This window comes from Cucurbita pepo, chromosome 7, assembly GCF_057944985.1.
Source record: "Cucurbita pepo subsp. pepo isolate OVF chromosome 7, ASM5794498v1, whole genome shotgun sequence".
In the NCBI taxonomy this organism is placed as follows: domain Eukaryota; kingdom Viridiplantae; phylum Streptophyta; class Magnoliopsida; order Cucurbitales; family Cucurbitaceae; genus Cucurbita; species Cucurbita pepo.
Window position 1 is genome coordinate 344,858 of NC_141804.1, and position 19,644 is coordinate 364,501.

The window sequence follows — 19,644 nt, forward strand, 5'->3', positions numbered from 1 at the left end:
TTCTACATCTACAGGAACAGAAGTCTTCAGAAGCTAAGAACTTCAGTATTTGGATCTTCATTTTTGTTATTGTCTTTGTTGTTCTAAACTTTTTTTTTTTCTTTTTTTTTTTTTTTTCTCAAGGGGTACTCAAGATTTTGTTAAACTCGTGATTATTTTTGCTAAAAACTAATTTGGTATTAATTGAAATAAATAAATAAATATTTTTGGATAATTTGTCAAATCGTTTTTTCTTCTTTGGATTTTTCCTATTCCGATAAGATTTTTTTTGGTTTGGAGATGATTTTCTGATAAGATTTGAAATAATAAAAAATGAAAATAATATTTTGAAATAAAATGCCAAAATTTAAGTCAGGGTTAAAATGACCTACCCGAAAGGAATTATAAAAAAATTGTTATGCTTTATATCTTAATTTTCCGATATCTATCTTAATTCTTTCCTTTATTCAAGTAGTTTTTTCGTCGCCGCCGCTGTGATACTCCAACGAGTCATGAAGGGTATAACGTGTCTCCAACGAGTCATGGACGTGTCCCCACACGAGTCATGAAGGGTATAACGTGTCTCCACATTGGATCAAGAACAGGATCAGATGGATCAAAAACTGCTAATTCGTATAGGACCATTGAACCGACCCAACCGGCAACTAGAGCTGTATGCATTATCTGAACAGAAAGCAAACGACCGGGATTCCAAGATTAGGTCAGTCCCAAGCATCAAGCATTCTATCCAACGAATCAACTACATGAAAATAAAAGATGCAATTGGCATAAATAAACACACAACCAAGTTAACATCTTCATGCCAATCTAAAACTAGAACACAACGCTTAAACAATGCTGCAAAATTGCCTCAGGGAGACTCAGAAAATAATCTATAGATCTTTTCACTTAAACTGAGGAGTTTGTAATGATAGAATTGGTAGAAATACAGTTTGTGTCGGGTTGAATCACTCTTCATCGTCTTCGTCTTCGTCTTCGTCGTCGTCAGCTCCAGCAGCAGAATTCAACGCATTCAAACGCTCAACCAACTTGGCCTTCCTTTCTTCATACGTGAGTTTCTTCAAGTTATACCTATCAGACAAACCGCGTAAGAATGCAGAACTAAAAATGCTAGTTCAATCATGAAAAACGAACCGATTTTCGACATTTACCTCTTGTGCTTCTTTGGTGGTTGCTTCTCAACCTTCTTCAACAAGGGTTCTGAACGGATGACAGAGTGAACTTTTTTCAACAACTCCTCAATGTTGTCAGCGTCTATCCCCTTCTTGATATATTCACTGAATTGCGATTGGTACTTCTCTGGTTCATCCTCCATCAAGGTCTGGTGATACAACTCAGAGTGAAAACGAATTTTCATGGCTATTCTAATTCGTTTGTGCACTAATACTGAAACTTTTGTAATAGTTAAAAAGAAAAAACTTATGAAAATTTACCCTCATATAGGCAGCAATGTGGCCTCCAAATATGTATTTGCGATGAACTTCGGCATCGAGCTCCTTGCTGTCCTTTGAAAATCCAGCAAACCTTTTGACAGAGTGTGGTACATCCAATCCACCATCTAAAGCTCCCTGTGTGACGTGAAATATATAGCTTCAGCGGTTTGAGAAAAGATACCAAGAGCCACTAATATTTAATGTCCCAATTGGAAATTTGTAATCCTTCAAATTACATCGCGAACAGATACTGCAACGAACTTGAAAGCTTATCATCACGATTGCAATAAGCAGCAAAATTATAATGAACATGGAAGCTCAAATTTGAAATAGACGTTCGAAAGAACAAAATATAGAAATACACACATATACATGTCACATAAATGTACAATTGGTTCAACAAGATATATTACTCATTTTGTACCCAGCCATGGGTTAAAAACAATAAATGAAGGCACTCATGCAACACTCATCAAACCATATAAAAAGTATTGCAAATAGAAGAAAAAGGACGGATCTTGAAGCTCATCTTTAAATGGAATAGCTAAAAGTACCTTGAGGGCACCAAAAACACGATTTCCTGTTGTTGTTCGGACTAAACCTACATCAAGGAGGGCTCTGAAAGGCCTTCGGCTATCTGTGGGTTCCACAGAGTAATCCTCTCCGGTAACCTAATTATACAAACACTTTCAGTGGATAAAACTTTTAATGGAATGGGTAAGCCATAACAGAAGAGCTGAACTTCATTTTATTTAGATTTCATTTTCTTCTTTTTTGAGAGAAGATGGAGGGGACTGATAGATTACCTCAAGATTACCCTCGTACTCATCATCCATCTCAAGCTTCTTCAAGACACGGCGAGCCAAGAGAAGTCCAGTGCAGTAGGCTACACACGTTTCATACACCCATTCCAGACAAATGAAGAAGTTAGATAAAGATGGGGAAAAAAAACTCACCAGAGACATGCAGTGCAAAAATATTACCTGCTGCATAATTTGTTAGACCAACTTCAAGACCGTAATGAGGCAGCTCATGAGAATAAGCTGAAGCAAGAACCATGTCACCAGCAATGCTAGAAGATAATATTTGTGCTGTAATATCCTTATTAGACTAGATATTAACGTCAAGGTTCCCATTTCTCAAGTGAACACAAGTAGAGCTCACCATTCATAACAACAGATGCACATAAAAAGGTACTTATAGCTATTTACAGAAAGTCAAATGTATTCGAAGGAAATTATAGAAAATTGAGAACTTGCAGGAATCTAAATGGACCATAAAAGGAACAGAACTGGTCCTAAATTAATAAATTTGATGAATAACTATACCACAGAATAGCACAAGGCAGCCTATCAAAGCTTGCAACATAAATCAATAGACCAATCCACAGAACCTACATCTTGTGACTCTAATTAAATGATGCATCCAACTAAAAATTCTTACTGTCGAGGCATGCATTCGTATCCTTGACATGAATAATGAGTAGGGGAGACAGGGAGAGGAAGATCCAAAACACTCATTGCAAGTTGATCAAGAAACAACTGGAAAATAAAACAAAAGATCACTGGCGCTACTTAGCAAACTGCATGAGGATACAAATCTGATAACAAAACGATATTTGGGAGTGTTGTACTTGTTCTTGTCTTGATTAATGAGGCGAATCCTAGCCCGGTAATCAGTCTTACCATCTGTATATTATCAGGAGGAGAGATTAATATCAGAAACTGAAAATTAACTTCTCAAGTCTATTCATCAAGATAAAACAACAAGAAATTGGAAATACCTCTTCTTCTCCTGAACTTAACCTGGTATCGTTTGAAGTACGCTTTCGTCTTTTGAGCTTTCGCAAAAGCCTGCAAAAAAAAAAAAAAAAAAAAAAAAAAAAACCATAAATTGTCTGATTTCTTCGAGCAAAATTGAACAATGAAAAAAAAAATCAAGCGAAACAATGTAGTTGCTTCAATCGTTCCCAAAACGCCTGAAGATATCAGACATGCGCCAGTGATAATTCACAGGTAACAATCGTCGGCAAGAAACGAACATAATAAGCAAAATATATACCACTTAAACTTACTACACTTCGACACCGAAACAAGTATCATAAATGAGACACAATGTTCTTGAAAACAACTCGATCAAACAACAGAACATATCAATTGAATGCGAGTATATTGCCGATTTAAAAGCTAATGCAACGTCGAGATCCCCAAGAAAGAGAAAAAAAAAAAAAAAAAAAAAAAACAAGTACAAAATGCAGCTAATTTCTGTACCATTGCATCAACTGAATGCTAGAATTCAGCTGAGCTTCAAGAACGATTGAAGAATCTAGAATATTCTTTAGGAGTTGAGCAAAGGACTCACCATCTCGAAAGCCAAGTCCTGAAGTAGACTGAGGTAAAGAGAAACGCGGAGACGGCCTAAGCAATCAGAGGAATTTTTCGGTCGAAGAATCTGCTATTTATAGGAACCCTAAGGTGACGTGATCAACGGTTGAGATCGTATGATATAGTTGACGTTTTAGGTTGCCGCCACCACCATGGTGACTATTTTTTATTTTTATTTTTATTTTATTTTTCCGCGAAAATTGATATTCCGCATGAAATGGGCCGGTCCATAAGAGTCAAATGGGTATGGGCTCGTTTGTTATTGGGCCGAAAGCCCAAAGTAAATAATTTTGTTTTGTTTTTTTTAAAAAAAATTCGTATAATTGGAACCAAAGAAATCTTTAGAGCAGAGGAGAAAATGGCGCCTGGATGGTCTGTGATGGCGCCCGAGTCCCACCTGTTTCAGAGCTTGAATGGCCTTCAACAGCTAGCCGAGACGCGTCGCTTCAAGGTAATCTGATTAGTATTGCTTCCTCACGATTTGATCGTATTGAATTCTGGTTATTCATACTTCATTTCTAAACTGAATCAAAGGTTGAATTTCAAAGTTTGTTTCAATTTCATTCCTTTCGATTGCGTTTTTTGACTTTAAACTTTTACCGGATCGATGAAACTTTCTTAACCGAATGTTTAATTCCATTTCTAGCCGAATCAAAGCTTGAATTTCTTCGTCCACTTCAGTTCCAACACTTTTAATGGCGTTTCTTGACTTGAAGCTTTTATTGGATCAATAGTTGTTGAAGTTGAGTTGATGTGGAGAAGTCTCCACAATGCTTATTTAATTATATCCATGGCGACGCAATTTTTGGTTCTGCAAAATCTTGGAAATGTAGTGTAGCCTGCAAAATCTTGGAAATGTAGTGTAGCCTAACTTATCTTTAAATGTTACGACGTACGCCACACATGCGAGTGCTTCTTAAAGTGGTTCAATTCTCAAATGCTGCTATGTTGGATTTCTGTCTCGTGAGATCGTGATAAATATTCTGGTGACTGTGCAGGCATGGTTTTTGGATCAATTTGGAGTTCTGCATGATGGAAAACAGCCTTATCCTGGAGCTGTTGTAGCGTGTGCGTTTCCATTCATTTGATTTAGCTCTTTCATGACTTTCCTTTCATTGACTGGGTTAGCTTCAGCACATTAGAGTTTGAGCACAACGCTAATAATTGCATTACTTCCATTTTGACGCAGTGGAAAAGTTGGCAGAATGTGGTACTAAGATGGTTATCATAAGTAATTCTTCAAGACGATCATCGACGACAATGGAAAAATTGAAGAGCCTTGGATTTGACCCCAGTCTATTTGTTGGAGCCATTACAAGTGGAGAACTTACTCATCGGTACCTGCACAGGTTGATAATCTTCTTTAAAACTTTATCAAGCTGCTAGTCTTTGTATTTTATACTCGCGAGTCTAACACAAACCCCATTTCATCCATGGTCGCCATGTATATTTGATTCAACGTAGTTCGTTTACACTGAGAACAGCATCATGTACACTGCGTAGTATATTTCTCTTACCATTATTCACTGGTTGCTTTAGTAGATATTTCTCTTTTTCTTTTTCATCGTTGGAGCAGTTTGCCTCTTACCGTGTTCATGATTGTCCCCTTCCAAAATGCAGATCGCATGCTTGTTATCTAACCATGAATATTATTATCGTATCTGGCAACACTGAGACTGCTTAATGGACAAAAAAAAAAAATGCATACCTAAGTCCAGCAGCTACCTCCACGTTTTGTCTTCTTTTTGTTATTATATTTGTTTCTTCGAGATTGATTTTAAGGGAGGCTTTTCCGTTTTAGTGAACTCATTTTATGGTTTCTGCTATCAAAAGGAGGGATGATGCGTGGTTTGCTGCTCTTGGTAGATCTTGCATTCACATGACTTGGAGTTCCCGTGGAGCCATATCACTTGAGGTTGAGTCAGATCTGTGAATGTGTTGGTGTTTCTGTCGTCGTTCTGTACCTTTTCACAGTCGATCCCTGATTTCACGCCAACGCCACACACACACACACACACACACAGAAAAGAGACTTGAAATTTGCAGCCTTGTGCAAGGATAATTGAGCGCTTTCTCAGCGCAGTTATATTTGCTGTTTAACTTGATTCCCTTATTTTTCAATTTTCAATGGACTAAAATGCATGAGTTACTGGAAATTGTGAAAACTCTGAAAGCAGAGACGTGAAAATGTGAAGGGGGAACTTGTAGTGAACTCTGGATTTTTCCTGTCTGTAGGGTCTGGGACTAAGAGTTGTGGACAATGTTGAAGAAGCTGAGTTTATATTGGCCCATGGTACTGAAGCTTTGGGGCATCCTTCCGGTGATCCACTTCCAATGACACTCGAGGAACTCGAGAAAATATTGGAGCAGTGTGCAGCCAAAAAGATTCCCATGGTGGTAGCCAACCCAGATTATGTGACTGTTGAGGCTAGAGATCTGCGTGTAATGCCTGGTAAGAAATATATATTTAGTTACTTGGGAGGAGATTCATCTCTTCACCTCTTTATTTTCTTTTTTTTTCCTCCCTATTTGCATCTCCTTTGTTTGTTATATGAATTTTTTCTCTCTTACCCAAAAAAAATATTCACTTGTCAATGATAAATCAATGCAGTGAAAGCCTGCTTGAGATTCACAAAGTATTTTACACAGAAAAGGTGTTTATGATAACTCAGGTTCTTAGTTTGTAGGGCTCTTTTTACAGGACTAGTTACGTGATTTGAGTTGTAGGAAAATGAAATGATACATCGCTTTAATTGGATCTCTAAAAATTTCTCTGAAGGAAAAAAACCCACTCAGGTCCTTAGTTTGTAGGGCTCTTTGTATGCTGGTGATATAGAACACCAAGACTTTTATTGTTTAATTAGCCAATGTAATGAGAACTATTGGTGTTTGCAGGTACACTTGCATCCAAATATGAAAATCTCGGTGGTGAAGTGAAATGGATGGGCAAACCTGATAAGGTGATATTGATTGTTTTAATTCGTTTAGCCTTAGCTCGAATTGTTCGTATTAATTCATATGGCCTTCGATTTTAGATTCAAGTACAACTCCATTTTGGCCATGACCTTCCATCAGTTTTTTGCATCGAATAGAATTTATAAAAAAAAAGAGTTGAATGTATTTGATCATTCTACAATACAATTCAAGAACATATTAAACACAGAATTAGAAGTTTGATGACCTATCAAATACTTTTTAGTATTCAAGAACCTATTAGACACAAATTATAGACTAAACTTATAGTTAAACTTAATAATCAAATTATAGACTAAACTTATGGTTAAACTTAATAATTTAGTCTGTAAGCTTAAAATTTATAAAAGGTTAAGTTCTAACCTTAAAATCGCATTAAGGATCAGCCCTATAGATAGGCGAATGCCCATTTGGTTGAATTGGTTGGATGTGATTATCTTCTGAATTTTTGTAGCCAATAGGAACTTCCTCGATACCATTATTGTAGTAATCATTTTCCCTTTAATATCAGATTATCTACCAAGCAGCAATGTCTATGGTTGGAGTGGATGCCTCTGATTCCATTGCTGTTGGCGATTCACTCCACCATGACATCAAGGGTGCAAATGCAGCTGGAATCCAATCAGTCTTCATAACTGGTGGCATTCATGCAACCGAACTTGGTCTTGGTAATTTTGACGAAATTGCTGATTTAAATTCTGTCAAAGCTCTAGCTTCAAAATGTGATGCGTATCCGTCTTATGTACTGCCTTCATTCACGTGGTAGAGTGAGTTCCTTTCCTCTCTATCTATCTATGCTACTTTTATGCATTTCCTTTACCATTCGAAGATCTGGAGTATTCTAGCGTCTCGTTGACTCATTGATATTGTTCGATATCAACCTTTTCTTGTGAAATATATTTGTTGCCGTGAAAATGAAATTTGAGAGGAAATAGGAAGACACATTCTGCTTCATATCACTTAGGAACGATTTGGTTTCTCTACTTCCAAATTTATTCTATTTTAATCTATATACTTTTAAATTTTTAAATTTAATCTTTTTACTTTTAAATAAAATCTTAAAATTGGTCGAACTTTAGAATATGGTTAAAGGTACAAAAGTCAAAGCATGCTTTTTAAAGTAGAGGTACAAAATAGATAAACGTTCGTTTAAACCTAACCGACCAAATGAATAGATGCCTTGACAAGAACCAAAAATAACTATACTAAATTAAATCTATTTTATTGAGTATATTCCTTAAAACTGAATTTAAAATCAATAATTTCGTACTAAATAATAATATTGATGTTATTAAAATAAAAAAAATATATATAAAAAAAAAAAAAAAAAAAAAAAAAAAAAAAAGTAAAATTGTGGTCAACTGATGGACTATGTGTTTGACTTTTTTTTTGGTGGGTTTGGCATGTCTAAATGTTGACACTTAGGTTTGAAATTTCCTCTCAAAATTGCTCTGATTATGTTAAGTGTGTGTTTGAATTAGGAAAAAAAATGTTACTTAGAAATATATTTTTATATAAAAAAATTAAAATTAAAACAGTTATATGTTTATTACATTTTTTTTTTTTAGTTTTTATGTACAAGTTTGTTTGTTATATACTTAAAATCTTTCGACAAATACTATGACCACAGAGTGAGGTGGTGACATTAGTCTTTAATGGCGGTCTCTAACAGTTAAGTAGCGGTGATTGCGAGTGGCATCTTGTGGGTCAAACAATCACGAGTGACGTTGGCATAAAAAGTGAAGGTAATGTAAGACTTCTTGCCATTTTTAAGCATATGTTAATTAAACCTTAATAATAATTTTTCTCTATTTATCATTTGAATGAGTGCCAATTTAAATGCTCAATTTTTCTAGTTCATTTAAAAAATATATATTAAATAATTATTAAAACCCGTAAATCTTAAGAAAATGTTTTTCTTTTGAAAGTCAATCTAAACACCTCAAACAATTTTTTATTAAAAAAACGAGACTGCCATGTTATCAACTAGTTTACCTCGAATATTAAAAAAAAAAAAAAAAACTTAATTGTTTTTTATTTTATGTATTTTTAATTATATTAGTTTAATTTAGATTAGGAATTTGAAGTAATTGGACTTTACTTAAAAGATGCTAACAAACAAAAAAAGAGAGAGAAGGAAAAAAATTATGAATGCATTAGAATTTAAATTTTTTTTAATCATAGGACAAATTAATTAATGACTCATATTTTAATATTTCATTACACTTTATATTAAAATGGATTGATTAAAATAAATCAATACATTTTAAGGTATGAGTCAGATCTTTAAATTTGCCAAAAATATTCACAAAATCAGATTTATATTAAAGAAAGAAAGAAAATAGAATTATTAATTAAAATGAAAATAAATTACATCAAAAAAAGAAAAAAAAGGAAATTAATGCAACTAATCAATAAACTAATTTGTTTGTTACTAATTTCCTGCGTCGTGGGAAATGGAGAGTTCTCTGTTAATTATTAGAAGATAAAATATAACTTTACAACAAAAAAAGGAAGAACAACAACAACAACAAAAAATTGGAGTAAGGGCTGCGGCAACTTTTACAAGTAGGGGCGGTCAGATCAGATCCATCTCTTTTTTTTCTTTTTTTTTTTTTTTTTTTTCAATTTTGATTCTAATTGAGCTCTAGGGCTTGAAGTTTTTTCAAATTCAGCTGGTAAAAAACCCATTCAATTTCACATCGAGCTCAATTTTAATGGACGGAGGAGCTTCTCAGCCGGACGACACCGTCATGTCGGAGGCGGCGTCTGTTCCGCCGCCGCAGCATGACCCGGCGGGACACCAGCCACCACCGATGGGGATGGAAAATATTCCGGCGACTTTGAGCCATGGAGGGCGATTCATTCAGTACAACATCTTTGGGAACATCTTTGAAGTTACGGCTAAGTACAAGCCTCCAATCATGCCTATTGGCAAAGGCGCTTACGGCATCGTCTGGTCTATGCGATCTCTTTTCTTTGGAGTTTTGCTTTGTTTTGTTTTGTCAATGCTTTGGAGTTCTGTTTTCGTTTGTATCTTTGTTTGCTGTTGTTGATTTGTGGTGTGTGGTTTGATTTATCAGTTCTTCTCTCAACTCCGAGACGAACGAGCATGTGGCGATCAAGAAGATTGCTAATGCGTTTGACAACAAGATCGATGCTAAGAGAACTCTTCGCGAGATCAAGCTGCTTCGGCACATGGATCATGAAAACGTCAGTGAGTGATTATAAGATATGCGAAATCTGTTTCTTTTAACCTTTTCCTGTCTTTTATCATCTGAAAAGCTGAAGGAGAAGTAACTTTCTGGACGTTTAAGCTTTAAAAAACTTTCATCATGTACATTGGTTAACGTTTAAGCTTTAAATCCTCACTTTTGTATCAGAATCATTGATTGTTTTCCAAGGACAAAAAATGCTCTACCTTAGTCTGAAATGAAAATCAGAACTCCTAAAATATATGAGTTAGCAGGTGACAAGCTTTTTCATTCTAAATCCTCAGTAATTTTTCTATCAACTTATATGCAGCATGACAGTACTATGTTATTGTACTGCATCAAGTAAAGTTGTCTGATGTTCATCAAGGAGAATGGAATAGGTAAAAAGAGACTTAACTAATTGTAAATTTCAGTGTGAATTTGTATGGAAGAGGACAGAGGAAAGGTGAACTTCCTTCTGCCTTTGTTACAGGAAAATTTGAGAGTCTGTATTGTTCATATTCCCTAGGCTTTCCTGCTCTTTTGTTACAAACATTCATTGTGACTGACTGGTTCTTTTGCTATTGACCAAGCTTGGAGTGTGTACGTGCTTGTTGCTTCAATCTAGCACTAAACTTCCCTTCAGTCCTCCTGAGTCCCTGCTCATCTAGCTTCATCTTCAGCCTCTTATCCAACTCTCTTTGCTGGATTTTCCCTAATCTAACATAAGTAAATTGTATTGGAGCTCTGTCAGGAACACATAAACATTAGGGTCCCACATACAAATATACTATGTTTGTAACTTTATCCTTGGTTGTTATGAATGAACATGGAGAAGTGGCTTGTTCTGAAACACAATCATAGAAGATCAAAGCAGAGCATGAAGGTGTTTTATGTTCCAATACCTTTGAAGTTAAAAATGCATCTATATCTCTTTATTCAAAGCTGTTGACTTGGGAAAGGTGTAACCAAGTGAGGTATCTTCTTAATGTCTTTGAACTTCAATTCCCTTTCATGGCAAGCATTAGAAAATTTTCCTAGAGCATGGACGGTCCAAAAAAAAAAAATTGGGTTGAATTCTTTTTCTCAATATGTATAAGTAAATATTTAAGGTAAGAGAAAAGTAGGAGGTTTGTAAAATATTTATTTAAATTTTAATGTAAAAGTTAAATAATATGGAGGGAGGAAGCCATTCATCAGTCAGTCACGTTGTTCCAGCCTGCTTGAATAACTTCTCGTTGCTTTGTCCTTAAACCACCACCCTAGATGTCCTTTGTTAATTTCCATGTCATGAAGGAATTTGTTCATGTAAGGAATACTAGATGTAATTTGGCTGTGGGATTGCTTTTTAGGAACCATTGGCTTGAAAGAAACCACCTGGTCTTTCAAAATAAGTCTTCTTCTTTTACTTCCTTTTGTAGAAATACTCGGTCTCTAGCTTCCTGGTGGTGCTTGAAGCACAAAAAATTCTTTTGTAATTGTAGCTTATCCATGATTCGATCAAATTGGAAAGCACTCCTTTAGATTTTTGTCGGGGAGGGAGGGTGTACTGGTGACTTAAATAGAATTTAATTTCTTATGAGTTACCTTGGCAACCAAATATTGTAGGGTTAGACAGTTGTCCTTTGAGAGCTTGGTTATACATAGATATAAGAATAATGGGACTTAGTACAATTCTAAAGGATTTATGATTTAGAAAGAAATAGTGCACGAGGCTTTTAAACTTCCAGTTCCAAAGCAACTTAAGAAACTTGTCCAATAATGGAACTACTTACTTAACATGATTCAATAGGTAGGAAATGTAATACACATAATACTTAAAATCCATATCTCACAAAAAACGATTAAGAATGCATAAATTTCTCCTTCTAATGGTTGCTATCCTGTGTATCAAACCTAGGGTGTTGGTTAGGGAAAATTGTTAGGGAAAATCTTTTAATAAGAATTAAGATTTAACCCTACTGTATAAAGATCTCTTTTACTGAACTTAATAAAACTAAGATTATGTGAAAGAAAGCTGCAATTTGCAACCGCACGTCCTGCCATCAATACATTTTTAACTCTGGTAGGGTGTCAAGGTTTAATTTGGATGTCATCACAATACATTGGAATTACATAATTATGGAATGATTTTACTCAGATCTCCAAAAGAATTGTTGGTGTTATGATCTCTTAAATGTTGAATATGTACTTTGGGTCTATTTCATTGGATTTCGTTCTGTTCTATTTTTCTCTTTAATTCTACTTATTAATTTCTAGTTTGGTGTTAGTTTCTGTACCAGCACAATAACGTTGTGAAGTTATGTTTTTACTTTGAAATGGATTGTTGTGCAATCAGATATGATTTTTTACTTTAAGGGCATTCCATGTAGCTTTTAGTTTGGTTGTGCTAATGCCCCCATGAGATGAGTTATAGTGTTTTTGAAATGTTTGTATAATTGTATTACTGATGATGGTGATTCAGGTTGTTGCAATTAGGGATATCATTCCTCCACCTCTAAGGGAAACGTTTAATGATGTTTACATAGCATATGAGTTAATGGATACCGACCTTCATCAAATAATTCGTTCAAACCAAGCATTATCAGAGGAGCACTGTCAGGTTATATTCTGTACACGCACTTGTTGGTGGATTATTTCTGTGTTTTAAAATATTTAGATATCAACCCTCTGGATCATTTAGAATTCATGCGTTCTTCCAATTATTTTAGTAAATCTTCAGAAGCATTTATAAAGTAAATTAGGAGGCTAAGCTTGATCTAGGATAGTCTTTTTTGGTTGGTACAATATTGTTTCCATTCTTCAAAATTCTGAGCTAGCTTTAAAAGATGAAAACAGGCTACTCCTAGGGGATGGCATACCCTATTGAAAATACTATATTAAGCTATGATGTGTGTTGTGTGAAAGTCCCGACCCGACATTTTCTTTGTAGTTATCTCATCTTCTGTTCTTGATTTTAGTTTTTTGGTGGACGCCTAGTCCTCCTTTACCTTGCAAACACCATTTCAAATAGTCTGGCTATCGGACAACTGAGCTTAACAGGATGTTTATTTGCTAGTAAACTAGAAATTACCCATCATTCAATGGAAAGTGAATGTTTGGTGGAAGTTTAGAAAAAAGCTTGATGTGGGTTGTCCCTTTTCAATATCCTATATATTTCAATCTTGTTGACTGGAAATACCCTTCAATTCAGTCTGTGGAATGCAAGAACGTGTTGGAACCTGAACTTTAGACAATACAGGATGTAGGGGACTTGGACTTAATTTAGATACCAGAATGCCTTTGATAATAATTCTAATATTGGATCTTGGTCAATCTTTTGGTTGTTAAGACAATTCTGTTTAGATGCTTTAGATGGACAACAAGATTTTAAAACTTTTGAGAATGTCGAGAAATGATGTAGCGTTAAACATGCGTGGAACTTTTCCCTTCATACTCAATCTTATCAAGTAACATACGACCATGTAACATCCTTTAATGGGATACTTCTATTATTTTCTACATCAAAATAATTACCGTCTTTATGTATCATGCAGTACTTCCTGTACCAGATTCTTCGTGGATTGAAGTACATACATTCAGCAAATGTTCTACACAGAGATTTGAAGCCTTCCAATCTGCTATTAAATGCCAACTGTGACCTGAAAATATGCGATTTTGGGCTTGCTCGTGTTACTTCTGAAACTGACTTTATGACGGAATATGTGGTTACTAGATGGTACCGTGCACCAGAGCTCTTACTTAATTCTTCTGATTACACAGCAGCTATTGATGTCTGGTCTGTTGGTTGTATTTTTATGGAACTGATGGATCGGAAGCCCTTGTTTCCTGGTCGAGATCATGTGCATCAGTTACGCTTGCTTTTGGAGGTACTTTCATAGTCACTCTTGATACTCTTCATGTTTGGTTCTCAACACGAACACAATCGTCCAATTTTGGTGGTCAAAATTCATTTGAACGAAATAGTTTCTTATTTAGAAATAAGAAAATAAGAGAAAATCAATATACTATTTGCCTATTGATCATGAAAGAAAGAAAGAAACAAGCTGTTTAAGCTTTAGAGAGCCCCTTCTATGAATAGTTCTCATGTGTTGGGTGTTAAATATCGAGCACATTCAAATCTTTTAGTATTACTTGATTATAATACTAAAATTTTTAAACATTGAAAAAAAAAAAAGTATTTAAAACTTAGACAGAGCTGAACCTACCAAAACTAAACTTTTTTGGACATGCCATACAGCGCTGAAATCTGAAGAGGTCCTTCAGTTTTTAATTTCGAGTCTTTTACTGTCCAAGCCCACTGTCCAAGCCCACTGCTAGCGGATGTTGTTCTCTTTGGGCTTTCTCTTTTAGGCTTCTCTTCAATTCCACACTCTTATAAGGAATGTTTCGTTCTTCTCTCCAACCGATGTAGGATCTCACAATCCACCCCACATGGGGGCCAGTGTCCTCATTGACACACTGACAGGTGTCTGACGCTGATACCATTTATAACAGTCCAAACCTATTGCTAGCATATATTGTCCTCTTTGAGTTTTCTCTTTCGGGATTCCTCTCAAGGTTTTTAAGTCGCGTCTGCTAGGGAGAGGTTTTCACACACTTATAAGGAATATTTTGTTCCCCTCTCCAAACGATGTGGGATCTCACAGGGTCCATGTTAAACGTATCAAATTTGGTTTTCACCCTAGTATGCAGATATATATGTGCATCTAAATAGTATTATTAGGTGTAAAAAATACCCTCAGAAGCAACTCCTATGAAATATATCCGTACTTCACAAACAATTCTTGTTATCAATGGTATTTTGTTTACTGTTTTAGTCTTCTCTGCTCTATCATGCAGCTGATAGGCACTCCATCAGAGGCTGATCTTGGTTTCTTGAACGAGAATGCTAAAAGATACATACGACAACTTCCTCACTACCATCGGCAGTCATTCACTGAAAAGTTTCCACATGTTCATCCTTCAGCCATTGATCTGGTGGAGAAGATGCTAGCATTTGATCCTGGACAGAGAATTACCGGTGAGTTAATATTGCAATTTTTTCTTCTTATGTTATCAGGCACCAAAATACTTTGTACCGTATCCCGTTGTCTGATCACAGGGCAATACTAATTTATTGATCTCTTCAATTAAATATAAATCCCAATTGGGTTAAGGCAAACCCATACTGATTGGTTTCCTCGTTCGGGTGTTTGAATCGTCTGATTTCTTAACTATTTAGATGACCGTTCTTCTGTTAATTCAATGTCTTTTCCGAACATTTTCGTAACTGTGAACTGTGTCTCTGAATGCTGGCTGATATACCCATATTTGATACTTTTAATTCTCATTTTTATTGGTGTATTTTGTTATCATCTATGTATGTTTTTGCAGTTGAAGATGCTCTAGCTCATCCTTATTTGACTTCATTGCACGACATTAGTGACGAGCCTGTGTGCATGACACCCTTCAGCTTCGATTTCGAGCAGCACGCTCTCACTGAGGAACAAATGAAAGAGCTGATCTACCGAGAGGCACTTGCATTCAACCCCGAGTATCATCAACAATAATGAGCTATGTTATTTACTGGAGGATTGTTTGATCTGTATGATCCCTTTATTCTGTATGTTCATTATCAATTCCTTTGTGTATATTAACTGCATTCACAACTGGGATGGGCTTTGGAATCAAATTTATCTATGGCCAGAATTAGGACTGGAAGAACAATCTTCATGAAATTGTATCTGCTTCTTCTACTTGTCATGTTGTTCATTAATTTAATCAAGGTTGCTAATTTGGAATTGGAGTTGGGATCACTTTCCCTATCATTCATAAGGATTTGGAACACAGGCTTCGGAAACGTAAGGATTTTTTCGTTGCTATCACTATATAATGAGTTTGATACGAACTTTACGGTATCGTGACCGTATCGTATCAAAATTTTGATAGGTCTTATTTGATTATTTTCCTGTTGCTGAACTGACCAAATTATTTGAGCGTCATTGTGCATCCTCATTGTTGTAGATTGTTCTTACATTGAGGTTTTTGAACCTTGGGGCGATGGCAGTGGAACCAATGAGACCAGGTTCAGGTTGACAACGAAACGTATCGTAGCTTGATGCACTTTGACCTCAAATTCGAACTAATGCTTGTACCATTGTTGCCGATGCCATCGACAATGATAATCGTAGGAACAACTATGGTTTGAGCCTGTACGAACTCAACTAAGATGTCTATCTCAAATGGCTTCACGACAAGCCTCCTGATTATGTTATGTTGGAGAGAATGGTGTTGTGGTTAGCTCGTACTTCTATCTATAGGTCTTGGCTCATCCGACTTTCGATTACTTCATGCACTATGGTTTGAACTCAATGTTCAAGGCGCTCTTCTTGAGAATCCCGATCATTCTATCTCATATTTTTAAATATAAAAATATTATTTTATAAAATTTTGAAAAAACTTTTAAAATAATGTAGCCTTTTATTACATATTAATAATTAAAAAATATAACTTGGAAGACTCAAATCATTCTATCTCATATTTATTATACTAAAACAAAATCTCAATTACTTTTTAAAAATTTTAAAAAAGAAAAAAAAATATTTTTTATATATAAGAAATCAAAATAAAGTAAAATAATTTATTAAAATCAGATTTAAACCTAAAATATTAGACATCATCGTGTTTCACGTGTTTGGGGCACTCACCAGGGCCACTTTTTTTTATTTTTTATTTTTTATTTTATTTTAATTATTGAGAACTCCTTTTTAGATGTGCAACTGCTCTCCACACTGACGTGGAACGTAATCATTATTTAAATTAGTTGATGTGTGACTTTCATCAGTAGCTTACTACCCTTAATACCCTTAATAAATAAGATGCAGCTTACTACTCTTAATAAATAAGACGAACTCTTAGTTAACTATTTCAATCTTCATTACTGAGAGATACGGGCAAGAATGAGCAACACAACTTCGAACGGCGGAAGACGATCGAGCCATGTGGTGCTGTTCGCTTATCCGAAGCAAGGCCACCTGAGTCCAATGCTTCAGTTCGCAAAGCGATTGGCCTCAAAAGGCCTTCGAATAACATTTCTCACCACTACCTCTGCAACTAAATCTCTCAAAATCGATCTTCCTGCGTCGTATCAAATCGATCTTCGATTCATCTCCGACGTCCGCACCGAACCGATTCTGTCGCTGAAGGACGAGCACGAGAGCTTCGAGGCCGTCGTATCGAAATCGTTTGGGGATTTCATCGACGGAACACTAAGAAGTTCTGGTTTCGATCCTCCGCGCTTCGTCGTTTTCGATTCTGTAATGCCTTGGGCGATGGATGTGGCAAGAGTGCGAGGGATCGATTCGGCGCCGTTTTTCACTGAGTCTTGTGTCGTCAATCACATTCTGAATCAGGTCTATGAAGGCTCATTCAGCATTCCTCCGGTGGAAAATGTGGCGGCGGGGATTTCGATTCCGCCGTTGCCAGTTCTTCAAACAGAGGATCTGCCGTATTTCTCCTACGAGCCAGAACTGGTTCTGAAATTCATGACCGATCAATTTTCCAGTTTCAAGAACGCGAAATGGATTTTCGTCAACACTTTCCATCAGCTGGAGATGAAGGTATGTGAATGCTTGTTGAATCGTGTTTGATTCGCATTTGAAAATTTAGGTCTAATCCCTAGAAATATTGTTCATTTCATAATGATATTTGATCAAGAATGATTCTAACTATTAAATTAATAAAATATTTCTAATTTTTATAGATACTTGAAAGTGTAAATATAAAATGAAATAAAATTCAAAATATATGAACGAAAATGATATTATATTAGCATCTCTTTTAATTCTTCGGTAATCTAGATGTACATATTCCCGATTCCTTAATTATTAGAGAACATGAAAAGCAGATGAATAATTGATTATGGAGAAGAAATCGAAGAATTTCTCGAGAATCTTACAAGATCCATTCGTTATTTTGTCTATAACAGATGGTATGAATTAAATATGGGTTCGAATTAAATTTGACTCTTTACTACTATGCTTTGTTTTGAACATTGAGATTCTCTCGGACCGTCCTCGAACGGTTAGGTGGAACTCATCTTCACATAAATTTCAAACACAAAAGATGAACTTTAATGTTTTTAGTTTTCTTCTTCGGGTATTGATTATGGAATTTTTATGAATCGCTCACATCCAGGTTGTTAATTGGATGACACAAAAATGGCCGATCAAGACGATCGGACCAAGCATTCCATCGGCATATCTGGACGGTCGCTTGAAGGATGACAAAATGTACGGTCTAAATCACCAAAATCTCAATAATTGCAAGATTTTTCAATGGTTAGACTCGAAAGAAATTGCTTCAGTCATTTACCTCTCATTTGGGAGCTTAGTTATCTTACCAGAAGAACAAGTGAACGAACTAGCCAGTTTCCTCAAGGACACTAACTTTTCTTTCTTATGGGTCCTGAGAGAATCAGAACAAGAAAAGCTTCCCAACAACTTCGTACAACAGACATCACACAAAGGTTTAGTTGTCAAGTGGTGTTGTCAATTACAAGTTCTGTCTCACAAGGCCATAAGTTGCTTCGTCACACACTGTGGTTGGAACTCGACGATAGAAGCTTTAAGCTTAGGTGTACCAATGGTTGCAGTTCCGCAGTGGATCGATCAAACGACGAACGCCAAGTTCGTCGCTGATGTTTGGAAAGTAGGAGCTCGAGTTAAAATGAATGACAAAGGGATTGCTACAAAGTTAGAGTTAGAAGCCTCCCTTCGACATGTTTCTCAAGGATATAGACAGAATGAGATTAAACAAAACTCAATCAAGTTGAGAAATTTAGCTAAAGAAGCCATGGACGAAGGTGGTAGCTCTGATAAAAACATCGAACAGTTTGTCAAGGAGTTGGATCCATTTTAATAATCGTCATACGTGCTCTTATGGAAACATAATGAAAGCTACGCACGAAAAAAAACTATGCTATCAGTATATCGATAATCAAAAAGTAAATTCGATATCAGACTATCAACTTTTAGAAACTCAGTGTTCTACCATTTTCGAGCTTCTTGTGGCCAAACAAAGAGAAAAGCAAAAGAACTACGAAGGGGAGAACACCGCACGAAAATAGATGAGGGTAAAATAGGAATAAAAATATTTATTAGAATTTATCTTATTTGCAAAAAAATATTTATAAAAAAAAAACATAAATTGCTATATCTGCCATTACTACAAAAAATAACCAAATGCAAATTTTAAATATCTAAATAAAAAAACATAGCAAACAGACCAGGCTTGCTTCGTGCTTCCTAGGTTAATTAATCATATATATAATTAACCTCTTAATTACAAATTATTTTATCCTTGTTATTTAATTAATCCGCATGAATCATGATGTGCATTATATATATATATATATATATATATATATACATTAAAATATTTAATTTATTATTTTGTAAAAGAGTAGAAATTGAACATCAATTAATTTTGTGGCATTGAAAAAATAAATATTAAAATTATCAGATAATAAATTTAAATAGATAGCTCGTCTTTAAAATTAAAAAAAAAATTATAATTAAATAATATGAAAAATTCTCAAATATTAGCTTTAAAAATTAATTATATCTAATTTAATGTCTAAATTTAATCTCATAAGTTTTCGTAATGTTTCATGACTTT

The 19,644-nt window shown here is 35.2% G+C and overlaps 4 protein-coding genes across 10 annotated transcripts; 3 read left to right on the forward strand and 1 right to left on the reverse strand.

The window, feature by feature from the left end:
* Positions 1–744: 744 nt before the first annotated feature.
* Positions 745–3,945, reverse strand: LOC111799306 (large ribosomal subunit protein uL18). 2 transcript variants are annotated; one of them, XM_023682817.2, is made up of 9 exons: positions 3,795–3,945; positions 3,217–3,286; positions 3,030–3,121; positions 2,417–2,543; positions 2,240–2,319; positions 1,988–2,104; positions 1,434–1,568; positions 1,152–1,321; positions 745–1,071 (listed from the first exon to the last, which is right to left on the reverse strand). In XM_023682817.2, the coding sequence occupies exons 1-9, from the start codon at positions 3,795–3,797 to the stop codon at positions 948–950; spliced, it is 918 nt and encodes a 305-aa protein (XP_023538585.2). In that variant the 5' UTR covers positions 3,798–3,945; the 3' UTR covers positions 745–947. The 2 variants fall into 2 exon arrangements, with proteins under 2 accessions (XP_023538585.2, XP_086981585.1); XM_087125459.1 differs by lacking the exon at positions 3,795–3,945 and adding an exon at positions 3,704–3,753.
* A 196-nt stretch (positions 3,946–4,141) lies between these two features.
* On the forward strand, positions 4,142–8,611 carry LOC111798510 (Haloacid dehalogenase-like hydrolase (HAD) superfamily protein). Of its 2 annotated transcripts, XM_023681708.2 has the most exons (8): positions 4,142–4,268; positions 4,816–4,885; positions 5,007–5,166; positions 5,651–5,732; positions 6,053–6,269; positions 6,713–6,777; positions 7,302–7,557; positions 8,463–8,611. In XM_023681708.2, the coding sequence occupies exons 1-7, from the start codon at positions 4,176–4,178 to the stop codon at positions 7,554–7,556; spliced, it is 942 nt and encodes a 313-aa protein (XP_023537476.2). In that variant the 5' UTR covers positions 4,142–4,175; the 3' UTR covers position 7,557; positions 8,463–8,611. The 2 variants fall into 2 exon arrangements, with proteins under 2 accessions (XP_023537476.2, XP_023537475.2); XM_023681707.2 differs by lacking the exon at positions 8,463–8,611 and having other exon boundaries at positions 7,302–7,744.
* Positions 8,612–9,155: 544 nt separating this feature from the next.
* On the forward strand, positions 9,156–15,769 carry LOC111798508 (mitogen-activated protein kinase homolog MMK1). Of its 5 annotated transcripts, none has more exons than XM_023681703.2 (7): positions 9,156–9,358; positions 9,442–9,749; positions 9,874–10,003; positions 12,449–12,586; positions 13,521–13,853; positions 14,827–15,007; positions 15,361–15,769. In XM_023681703.2, the coding sequence occupies exons 2-7, from the start codon at positions 9,508–9,510 to the stop codon at positions 15,534–15,536; spliced, it is 1,200 nt and encodes a 399-aa protein (XP_023537471.1). In that variant the 5' UTR covers positions 9,156–9,358; positions 9,442–9,507; the 3' UTR covers positions 15,537–15,769. The 5 variants fall into 5 exon arrangements, with proteins under 5 accessions (XP_023537471.1, XP_023537473.1, XP_023537472.1 ...); XM_023681705.2 differs by having other exon boundaries at positions 9,466–9,749; XM_023681704.2 differs by having other exon boundaries at positions 9,157–9,358; positions 9,451–9,749.
* Positions 15,770–16,883: 1,114 nt separating this feature from the next.
* Positions 16,884–19,074, forward strand: LOC111799118 (mogroside I-E synthase). Its single transcript, XM_023682525.2, has 2 exons — positions 16,884–17,585; positions 18,163–19,074. The coding sequence occupies exons 1-2, from the start codon at positions 16,926–16,928 to the stop codon at positions 18,883–18,885; spliced, it is 1,383 nt and encodes a 460-aa protein (XP_023538293.2). The 5' UTR covers positions 16,884–16,925; the 3' UTR covers positions 18,886–19,074.
* Positions 19,075–19,644: the final 570 nt, after the last annotated feature.